Here is a 21,925-nt window from a genome sequence, read left to right as displayed (position 1 = left end):
AAATTTGTAAATTTAAAAAATTTTAAGAGATTTCAAATTTATAAATCAAAAACCTTTTAAAAGCTTTCGAATTTGTAAATTCAAAAACTTAGAAGTAAAAGGGATGTAAAGACAAAAAGAAAGAAGAAGTAATTGAATAATTTCAATTAAAATGATTTTGAAAAAGGAAAAGGTATGAAGAGAAAAAAATGTGAATAGAAGCTCCATCTCTTTGCATTTTCTAATGGCATTTGCCACTAGAAAAGGAATGCATTCCGGGATAGAGAAGGTCTGAAGATTTTGAGTAAGCCAACGGCTGAAGGTTTCCTCGGCTGATGCCAGCATCTAGGCACATTGCAGATGTGAGGAATGGAGATTAAGGGGAAATACTAATCAACTTATCAAAAGAATTGAAAGTGGCTCAACAATAAAAATGGGCAGTAACCGCCCAATAACACTTGGCAAAAATAATTTTAGCCGAAAGTAATACACTCATCCCGTAAACCATCCCTTCGTCCAAACAAACCGGATCAATTCTACCAAAAAAATCCAATCCCCATGCACTTTTGCTATACAAATTTGCTTACATACTGTTAACAATTCCATCTATTTACATACAAAAACCAGTGGAGTGATATTTTCAAAATCAATATCCTCCACTGGTCAAAAATACAACAAAAGCGTCGCTTGCCATTCCACCTTCACAATGGAGTGCTCAAGCCACCAGGCAAATGCATTTTTATAGCCTTAATGTTTATAATTTTCAACATTTATATGCAAGGTTAGAAGAAATTTCCCTTCCTCATCCCTATAAATTATCCCAGCTTGTCATGCTAACAATACCTGGCCAGCCCCGATGTATTGCCTTTCCCTTTTCATGTTCTCATGAACAAAGAATCAATGTTTCCCTCACAACAAATGCTTGTCATTAACATAAATCCAGGAGCTGATACTATAGCTGAAAATCACACAATAGTTATTTTATCATTATCACCCCTGATTGAAAGAAGATTTCAAGCTCTCATCTGGTAACGTCCAAGACAGCAGGTGGCCACCAGAATCACCACTCAGCAACTGCTTCAAGTCACTAGTTAAGTGAAGGGCGGTAACTGGGTGCTTATGAAACTTTAGTACCTTGTGGAGGACCAATCTGTATTCTGGTGATTTATCCAAATCCAATCCTCCTGTTCCACTGTTATTTGACTTGCTTATGGTGATCTCTTCGTCAGAACAGTGAACCATATGCCAGACCTTAACAGCCCCACTCTGATGACCGGTTACATACCAGTTTGTTTCCTGCCAATCAGAGAAGGTACAGCTCGTCACAGAGAGTATAGAATCAGATGGCAGCTGGGATGTACTAATTACTGCTAGACAGTCCCCATTGATGCTCCAAACAGCAAGCAGAATTCCAGCAGCTGTCACAATTTCCCCAGTTAAATCATTCACATAGACTGCAGAAACTGGTGCTGGGAACTCAGGAAGCTGCCTAACGAATCCTAAGGAGCTGAGGTCCCATATGATAACAGTGCAGTCATCTGATCCACTCACAATCAGCATATATGGCTGACTGACATGAAGACATGTGATTTTTGCTGTGTGAGAGCAAAGCACTTTCTCCAACAGCAACCGTCTTGAGGCACGTGGTCCATCCTTACTGATTCTCCAAACAGAAACTAAACCATCATCAGCGCCAGTGACCAAAATGCGACCATCATGACTAACACCAGCACACTGAATCTGGTTTCCTCCATGAAGATTCTCATGTGTTGAAAGGAGTCGATCTTGGTCATAGCTCATAAATCTCAAGCTGCGATCAGGAAAACTCCATGCAACATACTTGGCATACGTTCTAGGTTTGAGCAAAGTGTTTGCCCTGGCAACAAGAATTTTCTCATGGAAAGTGACAATCTGAGCAATGGAAGAAGAGCTTTTCCGTATTTCATGGGGAACAAGAAGAGTTGAATGCTTCAGAGGATGAGGAGGAAGCTTTCTGTCAGACCGCCTTTTCACATGGGGTTTGAGGAATAGTTGCTTAGGTGTCTGTCCAAAATGATTGATCTGAGCTAGAATGGAGGCTTTCATTGAAGGGTCTGCAACTGAGTCTATGTCTACACTCCCCTCATACGTGTAATGGTAGAAAACATTCACAGCTTCTTCAGCCGCCTGTCAGTTGTAACAACAATATACAGAATTACAAGCAGAAAAATGAGAAGATTTAAGACATATAACCTTGGAATTGACATGGATTTGGGTTTGTGTCAGTACATGAAGTCAAACTAGGAAAATGAAAGAGGGGTAGAAAAGAAGGGGAAAAATGCCAACAGAAAAGGACTCTTTTTTATTTATTTATTTTTTTCAAATTAAAAATAGTTGCCACCAGCAATGGGCAACTCATCCAGAACAACTTCACAGCAATCCAGAAAGGATTAAAGCAAATTATATCAACAGGAATGTCATATGACTGAAACTTAAGAATTTTCAACATCTTTTCCAAGTTTGTGTGTGTGAGTGTTGAAATGAGTAGCAACTTTTAGAAAATTCAGGAATTAAGGTCAAAATATGCTTCACAGGGAATGCCAATACCCACCTTTCCCCTTTGTTTATATCCAAAAATGAGGTCTATCCAGTGGTGCAGATTTTCTGAGACAAAATTGGATTCTAGGGCTTCTCTATGCTTCCGGATGAACTTCCTAGCACTGCCTTTAGCCCAAGGAGGTAGGAGAACATCACCAACCTGGGAAGGGGAATACGAAGAACAGAAGCAACAGAAATAAGAAATTTGTGAGTCTTGAAGAAACTGTATTTTGGCACATTATCAAACAAAAAATTAAAGATCAGACTACACAACTCAAAGTTAAAAACTTTAACCAAGACCAACCTTTTCCCCCGACTGTTTCTCCCCCAAGTCAAGATTGAAACGATTTTCCAAGAACTCAGGCATGTAGAAGAATTCTGGAATCAGTTCTTTCACATCTGATGTGTTACCCTTCCCAGCAGCACTCAACCAAGTCTCTCTTATGCTATTGAAAAGACGATCAGCATGATCAAACTGGCCCCCCTGCAGCTTCTGATTTTCAGCACTAAATGGAGGCAAGCGAAGAAGATAAAAGAGAACAATGCCAGCACTAGAATAATGAGAACCATAATGAAATTTTGGGACCTCTGGGTCATCCCAGCTCTCATATCTGAAAAAATAAAAGAGAACTGGAATGGTAAGCAGTAAATAGGCATACAACTTAATACATACATTTTAAAGACCATGTTAAACAAACATGCCTCATATGATATGATCATTCATAAAACAGTGAACAACAGTGAACATTTACAGTATAATTATTCATTCAAGACTAAACGGCATGTGTAACAAAGACAGATATTTATTAAATAGTTTTTTCTTTTAATAAATAAGGATTTTGAATAAATAAGGATTGACCTTTTCTTAAATTCCTCTTCTCCCTCTGGTGTCTGACAGCCCATTGGTTTGTCAAGTTTGCGAAAAGTTTTGGGATCAGACAAGTCCAGATTTTCACTCTCATAATCAGCAAGAACCCATGGAAAGACTGGGTATTGGGTAAGATCGCTGTATCCACGTCCCGCCAAGGTATTAAGATGCATAAGGTACTGGAAATTGCTGATTTCTCCATTTTGCCACCTCTTCGAGAAAGATTTAGCTGTTATTTTAAAAAGACGGCCACCATCATTGCTTTCCTGTTTTGTAGATCCTGAAATGGTTGTGTCCAACCTGATGCAAGGAAAAGAATTACAAAGTAATCGATCTTTTCCAAGATTCAGAAGATAAGAAAAACAAACACTTCAAGAGTTGCAGCATAAGCACAGCAAAGAATAGTATATGAAAAAAAAATCATTGGTCCAAACATAGATGATGAAGGAAAGGGTAAACAGTAAACAATTTCAAAATAAACACGAAAGACAAGTGGATACGTCTTTTTCTTTACTATGATATCACAGCTCATTTTCTGACAGCAGCTAATACCACACCATAAAGCCACCAGAAAAAACAAAACTAAAAAGAGAATAAAAGAGTTCCAGGTTACATACATGCTGTTCCTTGGTAGATTCATCGCAACCAGATTTTTGAATACATCATCTCTCTCTCTTTTGTGAAACACCAGGAGATCATTGCATCCATCCATGCTGAATAACTCAATAGCAACAGGACGTAGCTGGTAATCGCGCTTCAAAATCTCATGAACGCTATCAAGCTTCCACATATGCCAAGGATGAGGTAAATTGCCACTGCTAACCATTTTCTCCTTTCCCCATGCACCACCATTGTAGGCCCAGGCCCTTCCCCCTACCAATGTCTTTGGTGTTGTGGCCCAGGATGAAGTTGATTTTGACTGGAAATCCATACTGCTAGTAACGTCCTTCTTTACACCCAATGCCTGATCAATAACAGAGAGCTCATCTTCACATTCCTTCTCACATAGGCAGCCAGAATTGTCAATGTAGAAGTTCTCTATCACATACAAACAAAGTTCTCCTATCAGAAATATGCCATCGTGTTTATCAAGACCCACTACTCGCTCACAGTTATATCTGAATCGTATCTTTTCAAGAGGTTCCAGATAAGGTCTGATTAAATATTCACCATTATCATGCAGTTCCTTATCTAATTTATCCTCTGTGACTTTAACTTCAACTTCATCTATTTTAACAGATGATGACTGCCTAGGAGATCCAGATTCAGATTTTCCTGGTATGCTCTCTGATATAGGGACAGAGACTGCACTAGATTTCCCACCAAACTCAAGGGCTGAGTGAAGACTAGCTTCATTTGCACTGCTAGCTCTGTCATCATTCCAACTATTTCTAACCGAAGTTACGTCCTTCACATCATCTGACTCTTTATACAATGATTCATCATATAGCTCCGTGTCAACACCATTCTGTTTAAAACTATCATTAAAAAGATTGAAAATTGCTTCAGAATCAGAATCAGAAACATCTAGACCATCCTCATGTTTGACTTTAGAGAGCTCTGTTTCACCTAATTCCAGCTGCCCATCAAGAACATTTCGGATACTATCAATTTTTAATTTACAACGCTCAAGCTTTTTGCGCATCCTGTAGGGACCCTCGATGGGGCAAAGTTGCCATTCAAGATCTTCAGGCCCAGAGGATTTACGAATTGGGAATATTCCTCGTTCATGTACAAGTTGTTGGAGATGGGTTTGCCATTCGCTCTCAGCATGGAGAACCCATCCATACTTATCCTGACGGACAACTCTCAACTCAGTAGACATTGTATCACGAACCACCTCCAATGCATATCTCCTTTCATTCACTTGCTCCCAGTGTTTTAGGTCAAACTTTGAAGTATCTCGCGATCTTCTTCCCATTTCCCTCTTACGACGACCCTCCATGCCTTTAATTCTTACTCCAGGAAATTTTGCTGAGCCAGCAATATACTGCACCCACATTATTGCCGCACATTGCTCAAGTACTTTATTTACCATCTGTTCAGAGCTCTGAAGCCAATCAAAGAAAGTAGATAAACTTCCAGTCAACAATTTGTCAAAACCTCCATGCAGTACATCTAGATGCTGTCCTTGGTTAGGTTTAGAGACAAGTAAGTCTTCCAGAGCAGCTCTTCGATGAACCAGTAAATACTTGACAACATCAATTGCCATGTTCTGTACATTCCGCCTTTGGTCACGAAGAAGAGAAATCAAATTTACACAAAGACAGCAATTTAGATCAGTATCAAGATTGCTAGGACAGAAAATGATTTGTCGGTGAGCAACCAATAACTGCAAAACTGTGCAGATATCAATTCCTGGATCTTCTTCTGAAGAGTTTGTGGGTGATCTTTTCTTGGGTTCCATAAGCAGTCCCAAGGAGGAAAGGAGATCATCTTCCCCTAAGGTTATCAGGAATGTCGGTAGGAAGCAGTACAGTATCATCCTATTTGTATTCTTAAGAATGGAATGTACATAAGCATCAAGTTGTCTGCTTCCTCTTGTAATAGACAAAAGACCCTTGCCAGTAGGAGCTGCTTCTTCAATTCGACCATCTTTGTTTGCCAATTGCAACATTGATAACAAGAAATCTAGAGTTTTCAGTACACCAGCAGGTTGGGGGAAAGCACCCATGTAAACACGATCAACAATCATCCAGCATAAAGCGTCTAAGTTTGAGGACCATTTTGGCTTATCTAGCTTTTTCTCATCTTCTTCATCATCACGCAAGAGATGCCTTTCAAGAAAGTTCATTAGTCTGCTAAGAAACAAACCTTGGAAAACCAACATAGATTCAGCTTCAACATATAGCGGAACCATTTCCAAGATGCTCTCCACAACTTGTGCTGCTTTTATTTGCTCTGTTAAAAAGTCAGCCAGTACTTCAGCTATAAAATCCAACATAGCAGTTGCCCCAGCAGAACAAGGACCACCACCATAGCCAGAATCATCCATTTCCAGAAGAAGCTTTGGAGTAACAGAAAATGTCATATTTGCAGCTGTTGGCCCTTGAGAGCCAGACTTCAAGTCCGAGGATTGATCAAAATCACTAACAGACAAAGAAGACTCCATGGAAGGTGTGGCAATTATGGGCTTTTTGGATTCATTATGATTTGCACTTAACCAGGAAGTCAGAGCAATAATTGGAGATGAGGAGGGTGTGAGGGGGATTTTGGAATTGGATTTCTCGGATAAAGCAGGAGAATCTAGAATAGCAAGAGACACAGAACTCTGGGAATCTGGTGGTTGAATTGAGAGATTGTCTTTCATACTATGGAAGCTGAATTCATTTGTGCTTGAGGTGGCAGAAACCTGATCAACACTAACACCATCTATGCTCTGAATAACTTGGACATCTTCCTGCAAGGATTTGTTCAATTCCTCCAGGAATGTAGTAGACTTCATCTCTTCTTTATCTTCAGCTGTGAAATTAGAAGAGACAGGCATTCCTTCAGAACTTGAACTGACCTGTGCTTGAGGGAAGCTTCCAGCACTAATAGAAGTCTTGGCTGATTGCTCCTGCTCTACAGGCAAGCTAGAGAATGTATTTTGTGAACTAGCATCATCACAATCATTCAAATTCTTCACTTCTGTCTTTGCAGAGAGCTCTCTTGCCATCTTCACTGTGTGAGCAGACCTGCAAGACAAAATACAAACAGAAACAAGATTAAAGATTAAAGATCATATAAGCATTATATTACATTATATAAACATATTCTTTTATGGAACATTACATAAACATTAAATATGCAATTAATGCAAAACAAAATGTTTAAGTATAAACTGAGAATGTAGCTCAAGACAAACCTAACACAAGAAAAATAAAGGTCAACACAGCTTTCTAGAAACTCTGCTCGTCTGGAAACAGCAGAGAAGGAAGGGCACATCTTTGCTAAATCAACCATGAACCTCAGAACTGAGGTTGCAGCAGCAGGAGCAGATGCCTCCCCACCCATTAGGCGTGCGGCATATGTCTTGTGCATGAGAGCTTCACCCTGAAGCTCCCCAGCCATGTCTGTGTTTTCCATCACCAGTTCTGCGACAAGATGGGAAAGATTTCCAGTTTGGTGGGCAAGTATTGACTGCATGCTCAGCTTATCAAAGGTGGATTTTGCCATAGCAATTATAGATTCCAATAGTTCTACAAATTTCAACTCCACATGGCCTCCATCGCTTGGCATTAGTGCATGAAAGTCCAGCATACGGACCTCTGGCAATCTTGGATAAACAGGCTTCCCAAATATGAGACAGAACAAGATATAATATATATCGGGAGAATCATAGAAACTAGGAAGCACACGCATCAGACCTTGATAACCTCCACTTGAGCGAAATTTAAGAGCAAAAGTGGGAGAAGAAGCCAGACACACACCAAGAAGAGTCATGATCCATCTCATACTTGTAGGATGAACAGCTTCATCAAGAAAATATGTTATTAATTTAGAAGAGACAATTTTATGCCACTGCTCAATCATCTCTTCCGATTTGATGGTTACTTGAAGATCAATAAGCATCTCCAAAAGCATATTCCTAACAATCACGTGCTTTCCCATGGATTCACGCATTATTTGATGCTGCGGTTTCAGCTCAGGTGGATCAAATGTCATAATAACAAACCTAACCACGTTTTCTAGTTCAGATGCCAGGAACCCATCTTCCAATATGACCCCAAGCAGTACAACTAATTTTTCCAAAACAGGAACTTCAACATCACCACGCTGCAAAGTCACCAGTAAATGTTGAACAAGGTTGATTCGACGAAGAACTGTAAGGTTGTGATTCCTGTACCAATGCATAGAAACAAGATGCTCTAGAAAATTTAAGAGTGCAATTTGAATGGAAACTGGGGCAGTTACCCACAGTGTCCAGTCCAGCAAAACGTGTTCTACCATATCTGCGTTTGACAAGACAATGCAGTTTGAAGTTTCAACTGGCATATCAGCATTTTCTAGCTCTGAAACATGGCTGAATGAATCCTTCGGGGCAGAAAAATCATCCATGTCAACATGAGATCCAACTGAAGATGTTTCATCACGGAACTTTGAGAAATTAAGATCCTCAAAGCTTGTTTCATGAATAGTTGCGGTAGGTGATATAAAAGTTTGAATACGTTCCAATTTATTTGGTTCAGAAAATGACGCTTCACATGCAGCAATCTGGAAAAATATCTCAAGACACTGCATATCAAATAATGACATCCTCCGATGCAGGAATAGAGCTAGTAAATGGTATCCCCTGTATGTTTGCATGTCTCTTACATTTTGAGGATTATGATGAAGCGCGCAGGCAAGAAATGAAAGGGCCATATGGAGCATATCCCTAGTCTCAGCAGCCTCAACAAGGGCCAAAATGACAGACATCCCACCGATAGGGCGGATGGTATCACCAATCACACATTGCCTACAGATATAGATATCACCATTAAGACGCCCAAACCGTGGTATACCTGCATAGACAACAAAAGAAAGAACAATTCAGATATGATGAATTGTCACAATGATTACTCATACAAGGGAGAAAATCTTATTCACCTCCAATGGGAGAAGCAGCAGCTGACAAGGGATCAACCAGATTGAGCATGAAAGATGTCCCAGATGATCGAACAGCCTCCACACATGTTCCATCAAATGCAAATATGAGTTTTTTACCAGAGAGCTGAAACGAAAGGTTGCCTAATCTATCCAAATCCCAAACAATTCCACTTCCATCTGCCTTCGAGTCTCCCTGCTTGCTTGCACTTTCAAGCTTCTGCATGCCAGGAGGTACAGACAAGTCGGCATCTAATGAATCTAAGATAGCCATGCTACCACCACCACAAGCCTGGTTGGGAACAAATCGGAGAAGATCTGCATCTTGGAAAAGCCCTCTATATCCTCTACCAAGGATGTACATGAGACAAATACAACCCGGCGTGAGCACTTCCTCAAAAAGATAGCAAGAGCGGAGTCTCCATGTCAAGTTGCTAATACTTGCACAAGTAACTGGAGTCCCAATAATGACCTGCAAAGGTTTTCCAATGGGAGAGGGTGAATATCCTAATCTTCCTGTGTGCCTTAGCTTCCCATCAAGATAAACATAAGCAACACTAGCTTGGAATAGTCCAGCAAGAGCATTTGGTTTGCTATGAACAACAGCAAGATGATGCCACCGGCCTTCTGCCAGTTCTAATCCAGAAAATGACAAGGAGCAAGAGTTGCTGGTGGCAAGGGTAAGAAAACCATCCTCTTGAAGATAAAGTTCTGCATAGAAAGTATTCTCATCATTTACTGCACCAACCGAAAATATCCGGAGAATATGCCGGTCATTATGCTGCCCATTTGAGCCACTTTTCTTCTTCGAAGGACCAGCTTTGGCAGGATCAGTTTCTTTTGCTTGTGTTCGCAAAAAGTTTTGGAACTGAAACCAACAAACAAATGAATAACCAGCAGCAGGAGGCCAAGATCTTTCTCCCAGAGACACCTGAACAGAAGCATGCCCAATCTTTCTCATGTCCATCTCAACAAATGGAGCCAAAGACACATTTTCCAAGGCCATATCTTCCATGAGAATTAACCTCTCCATCATATCAACAAATGTATGATCTGATTTCATCAGCCTCATTTGCAAAATATATCTTACAAGTGCTCGGAGTTCAGATGTGGACAACCTATCACCAGAAATACAAACCTCATTTCAGAAAGAATAAAATACAAACAAAAATAAAAAAAATACTGTGCAAATGTAATGGTTCCTAGACAAGACCACATGGCCTACCTATATGCACCTAGAACCTCTACTATCTTCAAAGCATAAGAGAGTAACGACGATGAGCCTGAAAGGAAGGGGTGAATTATCTCCAGTAGAAGTTCCACACAACCTAAACACATTGGAAAAGCAAATATTAAGAAATTAATGTCTGATACAGAAAGAGCATAAAGGCAATAGAAGATTATATCTCACCTACAGAGGTGAGATTTTCCTGATTGAAGGGGCCAGAACAAGCAAGCTTCCCAATGAGGTTCAGCACTTCTAACTGCACCTTAGGAGTAAAAAGCAACAATGAACGGATCAGAACTCTAACAGCACCAGCATTGTATACTCGTTCCTTATCAGGATTAACCAAACCAGATGGAGTGGTCACGAGAAAAATAGCGGACTCATTTTCAGCCATATCAGCTGATATGGCACTCTCTGGTGTCATGAAAGGAGGAAGGACAATTTCAAGAGCAAGTTCCAAGAACAACTGTATCACTTGCTTCTCATAATCCACACACAGCAAACCAGACTCAGATAGAAGATCATAAAAAGTTTGTGATGATATAATAGCATGCAATTTTGTCCTATTAATGGCATTACCACACACCCCAGCTGTCATAAGGCGCAACAAATATGTGAACACTTTGATATAAACTAATAAAGAAGATTCTTCTGAGTGTCCTTCATCACCCTGAAAGCTGTGAAGGATGGTCAGCAGAAGTGAAAATCCAGTGGCTTCACCAAAGACTCTCTGAGCTGCATTATTTACTCCCAGAATGCGCCACAAGGCTCCCATTGTATCACATTTTGCATCACTTTGAAGCTCATATTGATGTCCAGAAACACTTGTAACCATTCCACTCTTTAAAACTTCAACAAGTGCTCCTAATTCTTCAGGATGACCCTGGAAAAAAGGAGTATCCAGTTTGGTGTGACAAATCATAAACGCAAAATAACAGTTTTGTATGTGCAGTTAACTCCTGCATGAAAGCATGCAAAGGGACAAGGACATTTAACAGTACACCAATTGGAAGTTAAGATTGAAAATGCTCATTATGGTAGGAAAAGAGAAAAAGTAAAATGTTAAAAGGGGAGAAGAAAAGCCTTCTTGAATATAAGATCTATCCAAATTTAAACCTATCAAACAGAAGAACATGCATCTCGACGAACCTGCATGGTGTCTTCAGTGATCAAACATGACAATATCCGTAGGACCCCAGGACGATGAATATTGGACACCAGGAAAGGGAGAATAGTGGTCAAACCATTCGCGGATCGGAATGAAGCTTGGTTGGCTTCAGCTTTCTTTACTAATGAAACCATACAATCCCAGGCAACTACAACTGTACCCTCAGCTTCAAAAATAGGAAACTTCCCTGATCCAGATTCCATGAGCTTGGGTGAAGTAATAATAACATCCTTATTGCCCAAGTGTTTCTTGAAGCTGCTGGAGCTGGATTTTCTCTCCAACTGATTGGCACTACCACCATGTTGGTCTGGACCCAAAAGAAACTTATGTTGCTTCAAATCATCTAACAAGACTTCCAGCACACCTACTTCTCGTAGTACTTTCTTGTATTGTTGATCAAAGGATAGGAGCTTTACAAAGAAAGAAAGGATGGTGAGCTTTAATTCTGATGTAATTGGTTGCTGTAATAAGCAACATAGAGACAGCAGTTCTTGCTCAGGAACGCAATTCACCACAGTCACAGCATATTCAAGAATTTTCAAAATTATCTCTTGCAACGATGAAGGAAATCCAGCCATATTTAAGATCAAGAGAGGAACAGTCCTTAGTTGCTGGCACAACTTATAGTTTTCAAGATGACTTGAAAATATTTTAAACATTCTGTTTAATACTTCCGCCTGCAAATCCCTGCTGTCTGCCTTGAGAAAAATGTCCTGCAACATCTGGACAGCTTCAAGGTCTTTAACTTTAGTATTTCCCTGTTCCCAAATTTCATCACCAAGCCTGTCAGTAGATGATGTTCGACTTCTGCTATGGCCACTGGCCTTGGTGTGAGAATACTTGGATTTTTTGCCTTCAGCAGGACCTGTTTGAGCTAGGTTAACGAGGACATCAAGTAGCCTACTCAAAGTGGGTGAGAGATGTTCAGAAGAAGGGTCCTCTTTTTCTATGAAATCCTGTTTCCGTACATTGTCAGAAGCATGAGCACTATCTGAACCACTATCTTTGTCAGCCTGAGGCTTCAAATAAATAGATTGAATGCCTTGATTCCGTGGCATGGAGGACAGAACTAGAGCAAACTGAACAAGGAAGTGATAACCATGGGCATTATGTATATCTTCCCTAAGCCTGACACCACCAGCCTCTACAAGTCAAAGTTGCATGATATCAGCAAATCACACAAGACAAGGAAAAATCTCAAATAAGAATCATCAAACAAAAGAATAGCTAAAATATTAATTCTTTCAAAAGCCAAGATCAAAGAAATTACAATTCATTGACAAAATCCATACACTAATCATAGCCTTCTTAAACAATTCAACAAGGAAAATTCACGAACGAATTACCTGGTCTATAGGACAATTCCACACATTCAAGTAACAAGTCCACAATTCCAACAGTATAGGCAGGGTCCCCAAAATCTGGATTAAAATCTTTCACAGCCATTAGAAGAACTTTAATCTGCACAAAAGAACAGCATATGAAACACATGTCGAAGGACATATTTGATGAATGACAAGGCACCAAGGAAATAATAGACCAAATAGATACTTGAGAAACTTATAAAATATAAATAAGAAAATTGATGAAAGAATAAGAATACGAAAAAAACAAAATTAACAGTTAAACTTGGTTGCATGGTGAGCATAAGAGATGTATATTGCAAACTAAAGGAAAACCTTAGGCTCAAAAGACATCCTTCAGTAGTGTTTCAAATGTTGAAAGGTAGATAATATACACCTGTGGCAGCCCTGCCCCAGGTGAGATGAAATATGGACTGTTTCCTTCTATAGGTCATATAAAACAAATCCAAATAATGCAGAAAGAGAAGCAGACAGAAAGACGACACTTGAAAAGCAGCATAAACCATAAAGGCTCCTAAAAATAAATATCTCAATCTCTCACAAGTCACCCACTGCATCTTATGAAAAGCTTTAATATTTCTCTCAGTTCAAATGAAGAAAACAAGAACAAATGAAGCTGTTCCCAAAGACACCATTTAAGATATTACAATCAAGAATTCCTTCTTCAGAGTATTTAATAAGACTTATGCAACAAGGTGCAGCTATAAAACAGTAAGTAGGCAATAAGAGAATGACATGTAAGCACTATATAGAAACTATGTACTGAAGATTCAGAAAGGTAGTATAAGAGAAAGTAAAAGCCCTCCAACTGTACGATCAGTTTAAGAGAAAATAACATTTTCAAATAGGTAATGAAGGTTTAACTCCTTCAGGATTTCCATTAAGCCTTTGTCATCAAAAAGACCACATCAAAAAATTATGGAAGTTGATATCAATCAACATTCTTATTTTGCTCACCAGATCTTCCTCTCCAATGAATCAATGTCTTAGCCACCATTATACCGAAAAGAAGTCAACAAACAAGGAAGCATAAACTCTACAGCAATGATGTAGCCAGTCGATTGAGTTACCATCACCACTGGATTTGAGTTGATGCCAAGGCAAAGAGACTTAAAGAAGCCTACTTTTTTATATACAAAATTGCACATTATTTTAAATTCCTAAAAGTAGTCAACTTAACCTTTCCACTCTTAGTTAACACAGGATCCTACGCTCACTTAATCATGGACTATGCTCCCATCCAAAATTTTGCCTAAATTGCTCTAGTAATCCCCAACATGATGCATAATTCCTTTCTTGCTGCCTATATAATTCTTCACTATTCCACCCGAAATCAACTGTAAACAAGCCTTAAATGTAAAGACAAAAATGTAATCCAATGACTAAAGATCCTCTAAAGAATAGGAAACAATATTTAGAAGAAGAAAAGAAAAGAAACTACATCTAACAAGCAACGTATGTTCTTCAGATATGCCCTTAAAACTTTCCACAAAGGTACATACCAGATGATGTTTGTGTATGTATTTGGCTGTGCTTCCATTGTCATTGACCAAAAGAAGTCCAAGGATCTAGCAGAACAAGCAAATTATAAGAACAACAGTTAACAATCGGCACATGAAGGTCATATAAGCCTCCTTCATACCAGTTATTAACATTTAAATAGCAAAGCACAACAATTTACCTGCATAGCATGTCTATGTAGTTGTATGATATGCAGTGAAATAAGTCCTTCCTTATACCTAGAGAAGACAGTTAAAGAACCATTAGCAACCATCTGAAATAGCAACATCAGAGAATCATCCTCGATCAAACTCTGTGCTGCTGAAGGATGGCTTGCCAATGCTTTCATAATATGAACGACACTTCCTTCTACCTGAATGAATAGCAATAAGTTTAAAGTCAAACCAAAAGGCATTATTCAAGTCACCTGTTTTCCAAATATACAACTGGTTTACAAGAGAGTATAGTAGATAGAAATAAAGTGGGGACCACAAAATGGGAAAGAAAAGATGTATGATTAAATTGAATATTTAAAAGTATAAATAGTCATAAATGAGAGTAAAAAATAAGTTTAACAATGTGCAATAAGATTTCTTTTTTTTTTTAATTTTAAGCAGTAACTATAGACAGCAAAAGTACCAATATACATGCCCGAACATACATACATATATATTCAGCATATGTAAAAAGCAATTGGAAGTTAACAGAATCCAGGAAAGAAAACTACCTCAAGTAGGCGGGCTTGCCCAGCATCATCAATTGAATCCTTTTCAGCTAGAATTAATTCTTCAGAATCAGTAATTTTTGGCCTCAGATATGCCTCATCAGGACTCAAAAGAGCATTCAGGATACGTATGAGACAGCAAAATATCCCAGAATCAAGGAGAGATTGTTTATCGATAGGCTGCAAACAACAGAAAAAATAACAATAATAACAATTAATGGTGTTTCAATATCAGAAAGAACAGATTTCAGGATGCAACTGTGATGCAAAATTATAAGAAGTTAAGTACCATTCCAAATCAATCACATTACTTCAAAAAAAAATTCAAAAGTATATTGGTTAGTTTTTCAATAAATTAATTCAAATATCATTAGAGGTTGTAGTATCTATCTTCTGATGGGAGAAATAACACAAGCTTGTTCCAAGCAATAAATATAATGACATGATTCCACCTACAGAACATCAATTAAGCTATTAAAGATTAATGAGATATATACCCCAGACACAAGGACTTCAACAGCAGTCAACAAATTTGAACCGGGACTGAAGCCACCCTGCGGATCAGCACACATGAATGTAACTCCAAAAAGCAACCCACATACAATATGGACAATAAATATATTGACATATAAAGCACTTGGATCCCAGCGCCAAACCTTGGTGACCTCAGAGAAAAACTGCAAAACTTTCAGTACATCCAAAGATCTTGTTTTGCTGCTAATTTTTAACTTTTCAATATCTGTTACAAACGCTCTTCCCACAACAAAAGAGAATATATGTGTTTCTACTAACCTGTAATTAATTAGGGCCCTTAATATTAGTCAACATGGTCAAAGTTGAAGAAAGAAAGTCACAATATCATTTGAATAAAGACAACCAATTCATAGCACTAGAGATGCACAGTACAGAGCTAATAACTATTCAGCAAACAATAAGCACAGATATAATCTAACAGTTTTCTACGGAGAGAAAAAAATTATTAATAATTCAAATGGTGCAACAAAATTGATTAATTGACGATTTCTTTATGAGATTTGAAGCAGAAGCTGATGTAAACTTCATAAAATTACAAAGAACTAACTTTAAGTACAGCAATCCTTATTAGATGTTAATATTTGGAAGGAGAAAACTGTATCAACTAAATAGCTAGTGTCTACATAGTTTGAATAGTCAAATTTTGTATTAAATTGCATAGTATGGGTCTTACCTAATAATTAAAGCCAACACCATCATAAATCTAAATAATGATAGAAAATAGAAAGAACAAAATCATTCTAATGGCAACCAGATCAAGTCAAAACAAGAACAAATCATAAAGTATGACTAAATATCAGGAGAAAGAATTTAGATACACAGACTTTAGAGTATAGCTAACTCTGCTTTGAAATATTTTCTGATGAAACATGAAAAGAAAGTTATAATGTTACTGAAGTAGAGTTTCCCAACAACTCAAACAAGTATATGAAGACTGGATGGAACAGAGCAACCAATGGCAACAGTGCTCAACAATGTCAAGGGGTATAAAAGTTTTGGTCAATGATCAGAAAACAGTAAAAGTCCTTGACAAATATTTCAGACAAAATAAACTATGCAATATTAAGAAAATAGTCTGGAGTATCAGCATCCATACAGGGCAACTAATTGAGAAACATTAGAATGCTGCTTGACTAATCTACAAAAAGCATCAACGGTCCAATTCAAGGCCACTTCTTTCTCCTGCAAAGACACTACAAACGTGAGGGAAATCGAGAAGGTACATAAAAGAGTGCCAGGAATTAAAATATAGATGAGAAAGAACCTTTTCAGAACTGGATGAGCGGAACTCTTCCCAAAATCTCTTGAAATCCAACTCCAATTCATGTTTGTCTCTGCATTCACAAGAAAAAAAATAAAGTCCAGAAGAAAGAAATGTCACATCCTTAGTGCGAAAGATGTGGAAGAAGAGAAAAGGCACTTTGCAACTTTTAAAATGTAATTTAAGTAACAGATACGAGTGAATTAAAAAAATATGCAGTCAATTAAATCACAATAAAACAGAAAGGAATTACGAGTATAATAATATGATTAAATACAGTACAACAACCAAAAAAAAAAGGTATAGTGCAATAATTGAAAGTTGAAACCTAATTTTAAACATCAAATATTTAGCATAGTCTCACACTCAACGCATTGATGTAACAGGACTAACAAAGAGGCATTAGCATTATACTATTATCAACTCCCTACTTTAAAGACAATAAAATAGAAGGGAATTACAAGTACAATCATATGACTAAATATTGCACAACAACAAAAATAAAGGTATAGTACAATAATTGAAGGTTGAAACCTAATTTTAAACACCAAAAATTTAGCATAATCTCATACTCAAAAATTGGTATTACAAAACTAATAAAGAGGCATTAGCATTACATTATTATCAACTCCCTACTTTAAAGAAAACAGCAGGCAGTAGCACAGAAAAGGATCTTCCACTATCACACATAGTTTCGATAGCAACATAACGAAATTTAAAAAAAAAAAGAGAAAATGGACAAATTGCATGACTTATTTGTAACTAAACAGCATCCTAACATCTTTGATACCCATGATAGATGATATTAATAGGCTATTTTATTACAACCCAAACATAAAAATTTCAGTAAACAAAACATATATGCACTGATAATCCAATCATCCACACTATTCCAAGCAGTAAATGCAAGCTTGCACCTAAGCCTGATTTCAAAATTACCTGCCATTTACCACTAGACCATAGGTGTCAACTCATCTCAAAATGCCGAGGAAGCAAGTTCACGAACATGGATTTCAGAAGTAAGCAAAACATTTCAACAGCAGAAACAAAGCAAAGACACAACAAAAGTTCAGATGCTCAAGACTTTGAAAGATGCAAAAAAAAAAAAAAAAAATCCCCAACAAGTTAATAGAGAGGTAGCATTCATCATATTGCAGGCCATCATCCTATTTTCAATAATTGCCAACTGGATTGTTATTACTCTTCTCATTACACTATAAGGCCTTCACCACAGTTTTGGTCCAATTCTCCTTTATACTACACTTACCTATTCATTTGCTTATAGAACCCATTATATGTATCTTTGGGAACTTCTATAGGATCATTTCTAACTCATTTTTTAGCTATTTTTTGCTACCTGTTTGCTTCTGTCTTCTTTCTCTTGTTGCCTTTTAGTGGAAACAGCAATCCAGAACTAACCAAACTTGCATGACTTAGGCCGGTTATACAACCTTATACTAACAAAGTAATAGTTGCCCTAGCAGATAAAATACTAGCAATCACAAATGCTTGCCACAAGACCACACATTGGCACCTGAAAATTTAGTTCCCCCATTCATAATACTACATCAAAAAGTATAAAAAAGCTATTAACAACTAAATTTAAACCTTTCAATCTAATTTGTTGTAGAATATACTTAAGAAAATCTCATCAAAGATTATCTTATAAAAAACATTAAAAAATAGAAAAAGCACCCGATATAACTGAAATTATACTTCTAATTGCCCAAAATACATTGGAGATCAAAGTTAAAAGCAAGCAACTACAAGTCAAGGAGATGAAAGAATAAATAAATAATGCGTGCAACTATGATTCTACAAGTTCCTCTGATTAATTTAATTATCATTGATTAACTAATGGAAATAAGAGCAATGAAAATCAAAACAAATTTTAAAATATAAGAAAGAGCCCAAATTTAAATCGAACCTCGAAGGAGAGGAAGCAAAGTCGTAACGAGTTGAGGAAGCATTGCCATCGCGATTGGAAGAGGAGGAAGAAAAAGAAGCAGTGGTAGCAGTTGAAGTAGCAGTAGGAGATTGAGTTAAACCGACCTTTTCCTTAATGTCCTTAAGCAATGATACCCATTTCATTGTTTTCCCTCCCGATCTTTGAAACATTTACATGCGCCTTCCTTCTCTCATCCGACAGCGCCACAAGCACCAGATCCCTGCCTTCTAGAAATCTCGTCTAGAAGGATCTCATTCCACCTCCGTTTCCGATTATTCACCCAACCAACAAAAGAATTCCAATACAATAACCCCCAAGCCAAAAAAAAATCAAAAAAATGGAAAGTGAAATAAATTATAAATTTGAAAGAAACAGTGTGAATACAGCTGGAAAATGCGACTAACGGAACGATCGGAATAGGGTGAAGAAGGGGATCTGCGATTAATTTGTGCTTTTTCTTTTTGTGTTTTCCTTTACGTCGTCTTAATTTTTTCTATTTTTCAAATTTCTAGTCGTTTGTGTTTTTTGAAAAAAATTTGTATCTTTTTCCTAGCCCTAAAATAGAGGAGAGTTAACAACGAAACGCGACTTCGGTTGAGAAAAATAAAATGATGATCATCAACACTCAATATTACTCTCTCTCTCTTCTCTGCTGTTTTTGGACGGCCACTCCGCGCCTTGTTTCTCGCTCTATATATTTCCTTCTCTGCAGACTTTTTTTTTAATTAATAAATAAAATATAAACAAATGGAAGTATTTTTTTTTTTATATTTACTACTTCTACTTATTTACCGTTTTATCACGTCAGCGTGGGATCATGACCACCACAAATTCCACGTGGCATATCGAGATTGACGGACAAGACGTGATGGCGTTGTTCCGATCCTCATTTGCTCCCGCAAAATTGAAGGCACAAGATTAAGAGATAACCCGTTTTGGCGGTTTATCAGGTTTTTTTTTTTTTTTTTTTTACTTTGATATATACGTATTTTTGTTTGGCTTTATAGTATTCCTTAACAACAAAGGCATATCAGGGATAGCGTTCTTTAAAATGTGTCTGTCAAGCTGCTCTACTTAGAAATCCAGGGCATGCTTTTGTTTTTAAGTAAAAAAACTGTTATTAAAATAATTTAATGGATAAAGCTGAATTTGAAGTTTGAACTTTGCTTTTCGTTGCATCCACTCCGCTAAAGCAATGTAGTTGATACTACAAACTACATTGATAAAAGCAAGTAAATTTGTTTATAAACAGACGGATCAGACTCATTTATTCAAAAAGTTTTGCTTATGGCCCAGTTGAGTTTAAGAGGATTAAATTTTTTTAAATTCACAATTAAAATTAAATAAAAATGAAGTTTATTAATAAATAAATTTTTAAATCGAATTTAATTTAGATATGATGGCTCAATTTGTTGAGTTTAAAATGATTAAATTTTTTTAAATTCACAATTAAAATCAAATAAAAATGAAGTTTATTAATAAATAAATTTTTAAATCAAATTTAATTTATATATGAATTACAAAATTTATGTGCAAAATAAAATTTAAATTAATCTAAATCTATTGATCAAATGATGATTATATTTGTAAACAGGTGTAAGTTAAAGAAGAAAGTACATCTTTAAAAAAAAGTGAAATTAAATAGTAATTTAATAAGTAACAACTAGCTAGATTTTATTTTTTTATTAATCATAGTTGTTACAAAAGAAAAAAAAAAAAAAAACAATGCCTATATCAAAGACAGTTGTGGCTTTTAAAACTCGGTCATTGCATTGATTATTATATGTGGTTATTTTCTTCACTTTCCTCGTGACATGAATATACACAACGGAATTGAGCAAAAAACATAAATAAACTTTAATTTTGCATATATTAGTTTTAGAAATGGAGATTTCCTTCTCACCTATCAATTCTAAAGGAGAAACTTGGGTGAAATTGAAATCAGACAGAGGACCTAATTTAGGGTAGCAGCAGGCAGAAGTAATTACCCTTTTAAGCAAGCCGTAAAGACAATAAAAAATAAATTGCACCGAATGGATTAAGTCCATCTATTTGACACCAAGTTACTTTTTTCTTAATTTCCACTGTAGTGAACAGAAAGGGGTAGGTAGGATTTGAGAACCAGTCCCTTAATATTATTTCTAGATTTTGACATTTTTTATATATAAAATATATATATTTAATTAAATTTCTTTTGATACATGTAGAGGTAAAAAAAAAAAAAAAATTCAAACCTTAAACATTTTAGATTATTCAAGAGAAACTAACAACGAACAATCAGAGTCTCATCACATGCACATGATTATGGGATACAAAAAATTATTAATCTTGAATTTCAATAAGAAAAGTTTCAGAGATACCAATCTGTCAAAAAAAGTTGCAAGCATGTATTTGAAGAATTAAGAGGTGAGGAGGTGCCACCCTCCCCACTTCCTCACTAAATAAATTTATAAAAGTGTTAGACATGAAATGCTTGCCCTAGTATACTTTATATACAAAGAAGGCAAGAGAGTAATCAAGTTTTGTTAATAGATTAAGTGATCTTAAGACGAAGCATGTCTTTCCCACATATTTTCTGCACGAATTCTGAATTCTAATATTCCGCCAGCCTCGTGATATTGGCCCAATTAAGAATTAAAATATTAGCTATAATTGGGTCGTTTTTCTCCAATTGCTTCCACCGGCAGAGAATATGATGTTTTTGGTAGATTTCTTTTTGTTTGGTAATGAATTTTATTGTTATTTACAACATAAGCAAATATGGTACTCTTAGTATAATGATTTTAATAAAACAATACTAAAATTTAAAAAGGATCTCCACGATTTCATAAAACTTGTATTGATTTTTGAAAACTTGAAGTGTTAAATATGCCAAGATGCGCGTATGGAGGTGATTATGGAGGGGGGAAATTTGAATAAAATTTTATTATTAGAAAAAAAAAAAAAGTGTGGGGGGGGGGGGGGGAGAAGATATCAGTGGTGAGGCCCACCAAAAATGCAAAGCGCGTGAAAGTGGAGCCCACGCCATGATGTTTGGAACTTGAGATCGCGCGGGAGTCGCGGCCTATAAAGTATAAAAGAAAAGAAGCAAGAGACTGGTTCTTAGCTTTTTCATATTTGCTGACTTTTTTTTTAACTTTTGAATGTTTCCCCCTTTAGCATTACTTGCGCAATTTGCAAATACGGTGGCTTAAAAGATTCAATTT

General features: G+C 36.8%; 1 protein-coding gene across 4 annotated transcripts; it reads right to left on the bottom strand.

The window, feature by feature from the left end:
• Nucleotides 1-396: 396 nt before the first annotated feature.
• LOC111305227 (protein SPIRRIG-like) lies at nt 397-19,252 on the bottom strand. 4 transcript variants are annotated; one of them, XM_022902555.2, is made up of 19 exons: nt 18,699-19,252; nt 16,775-16,844; nt 16,607-16,692; nt 15,633-15,768; nt 15,474-15,530; nt 14,980-15,156; nt 14,434-14,625; nt 14,255-14,320; nt 12,735-12,849; nt 11,370-12,532; nt 10,404-11,103; nt 10,218-10,320; nt 8,996-10,110; nt 7,272-8,910; nt 4,042-7,101; nt 3,416-3,724; nt 2,861-3,167; nt 2,570-2,716; nt 397-2,145 (listed from the first exon to the last, which is right to left on the bottom strand). In XM_022902555.2, the coding sequence occupies exons 1-19, from the start codon at nt 18,887-18,889 to the stop codon at nt 970-972; spliced, it is 10,809 nt and encodes a 3,602-aa protein (XP_022758290.2). In that variant the 5' UTR covers nt 18,890-19,252; the 3' UTR covers nt 397-969. The 4 variants fall into 4 exon arrangements, with proteins under 4 accessions (XP_022758290.2, XP_022758292.2, XP_022758294.2 ...); XM_022902557.2 differs by lacking the exons at nt 15,474-15,530; nt 15,633-15,768; nt 16,607-16,692 and having other exon boundaries at nt 18,699-19,022; XM_089751145.1 differs by lacking the exons at nt 397-2,145; nt 2,570-2,716; nt 2,861-3,167 and having other exon boundaries at nt 3,618-3,758; nt 18,699-19,022.
• Between the last annotated feature and the right edge of the window lie 2,673 nt (nt 19,253-21,925).

Source organism: Durio zibethinus, chromosome 21 (genome assembly GCF_047325235.1).
Source record: "Durio zibethinus cultivar Kanyao isolate XHJ-2024 chromosome 21, ASM4732523v1, whole genome shotgun sequence".
Classification (NCBI taxonomy): Eukaryota; Viridiplantae; Streptophyta; class Magnoliopsida; order Malvales; family Malvaceae; genus Durio; species Durio zibethinus.
Note: the sequence above shows the minus strand (reverse complement) of the source record. Positions and strands in the feature narration are given on the sequence as shown.

Excerpts from the sequence above, each read along its gene's own strand:
- LOC111305227 (XM_022902555.2), bottom strand. The coding sequence starts at position 18,889 with ATGTTTCAAAGATCGGGAGGGAAAACAATGAAATGGGTATCATTGCTT. Across the intron at positions 15,531-15,632 it reads TTTTCTCTGAGGTCACCAAG|GGTGGCTTCAGTCCCGGTTC; the intron begins GTTTGGCGCTGG and ends GCTGATCCGCAG. Across the intron at positions 14,321-14,433 it reads TACATAGACATGCTATGCAG|ATCCTTGGACTTCTTTTGGT; the intron begins GTAAATTGTTGT and ends TTGTTCTGCTAG.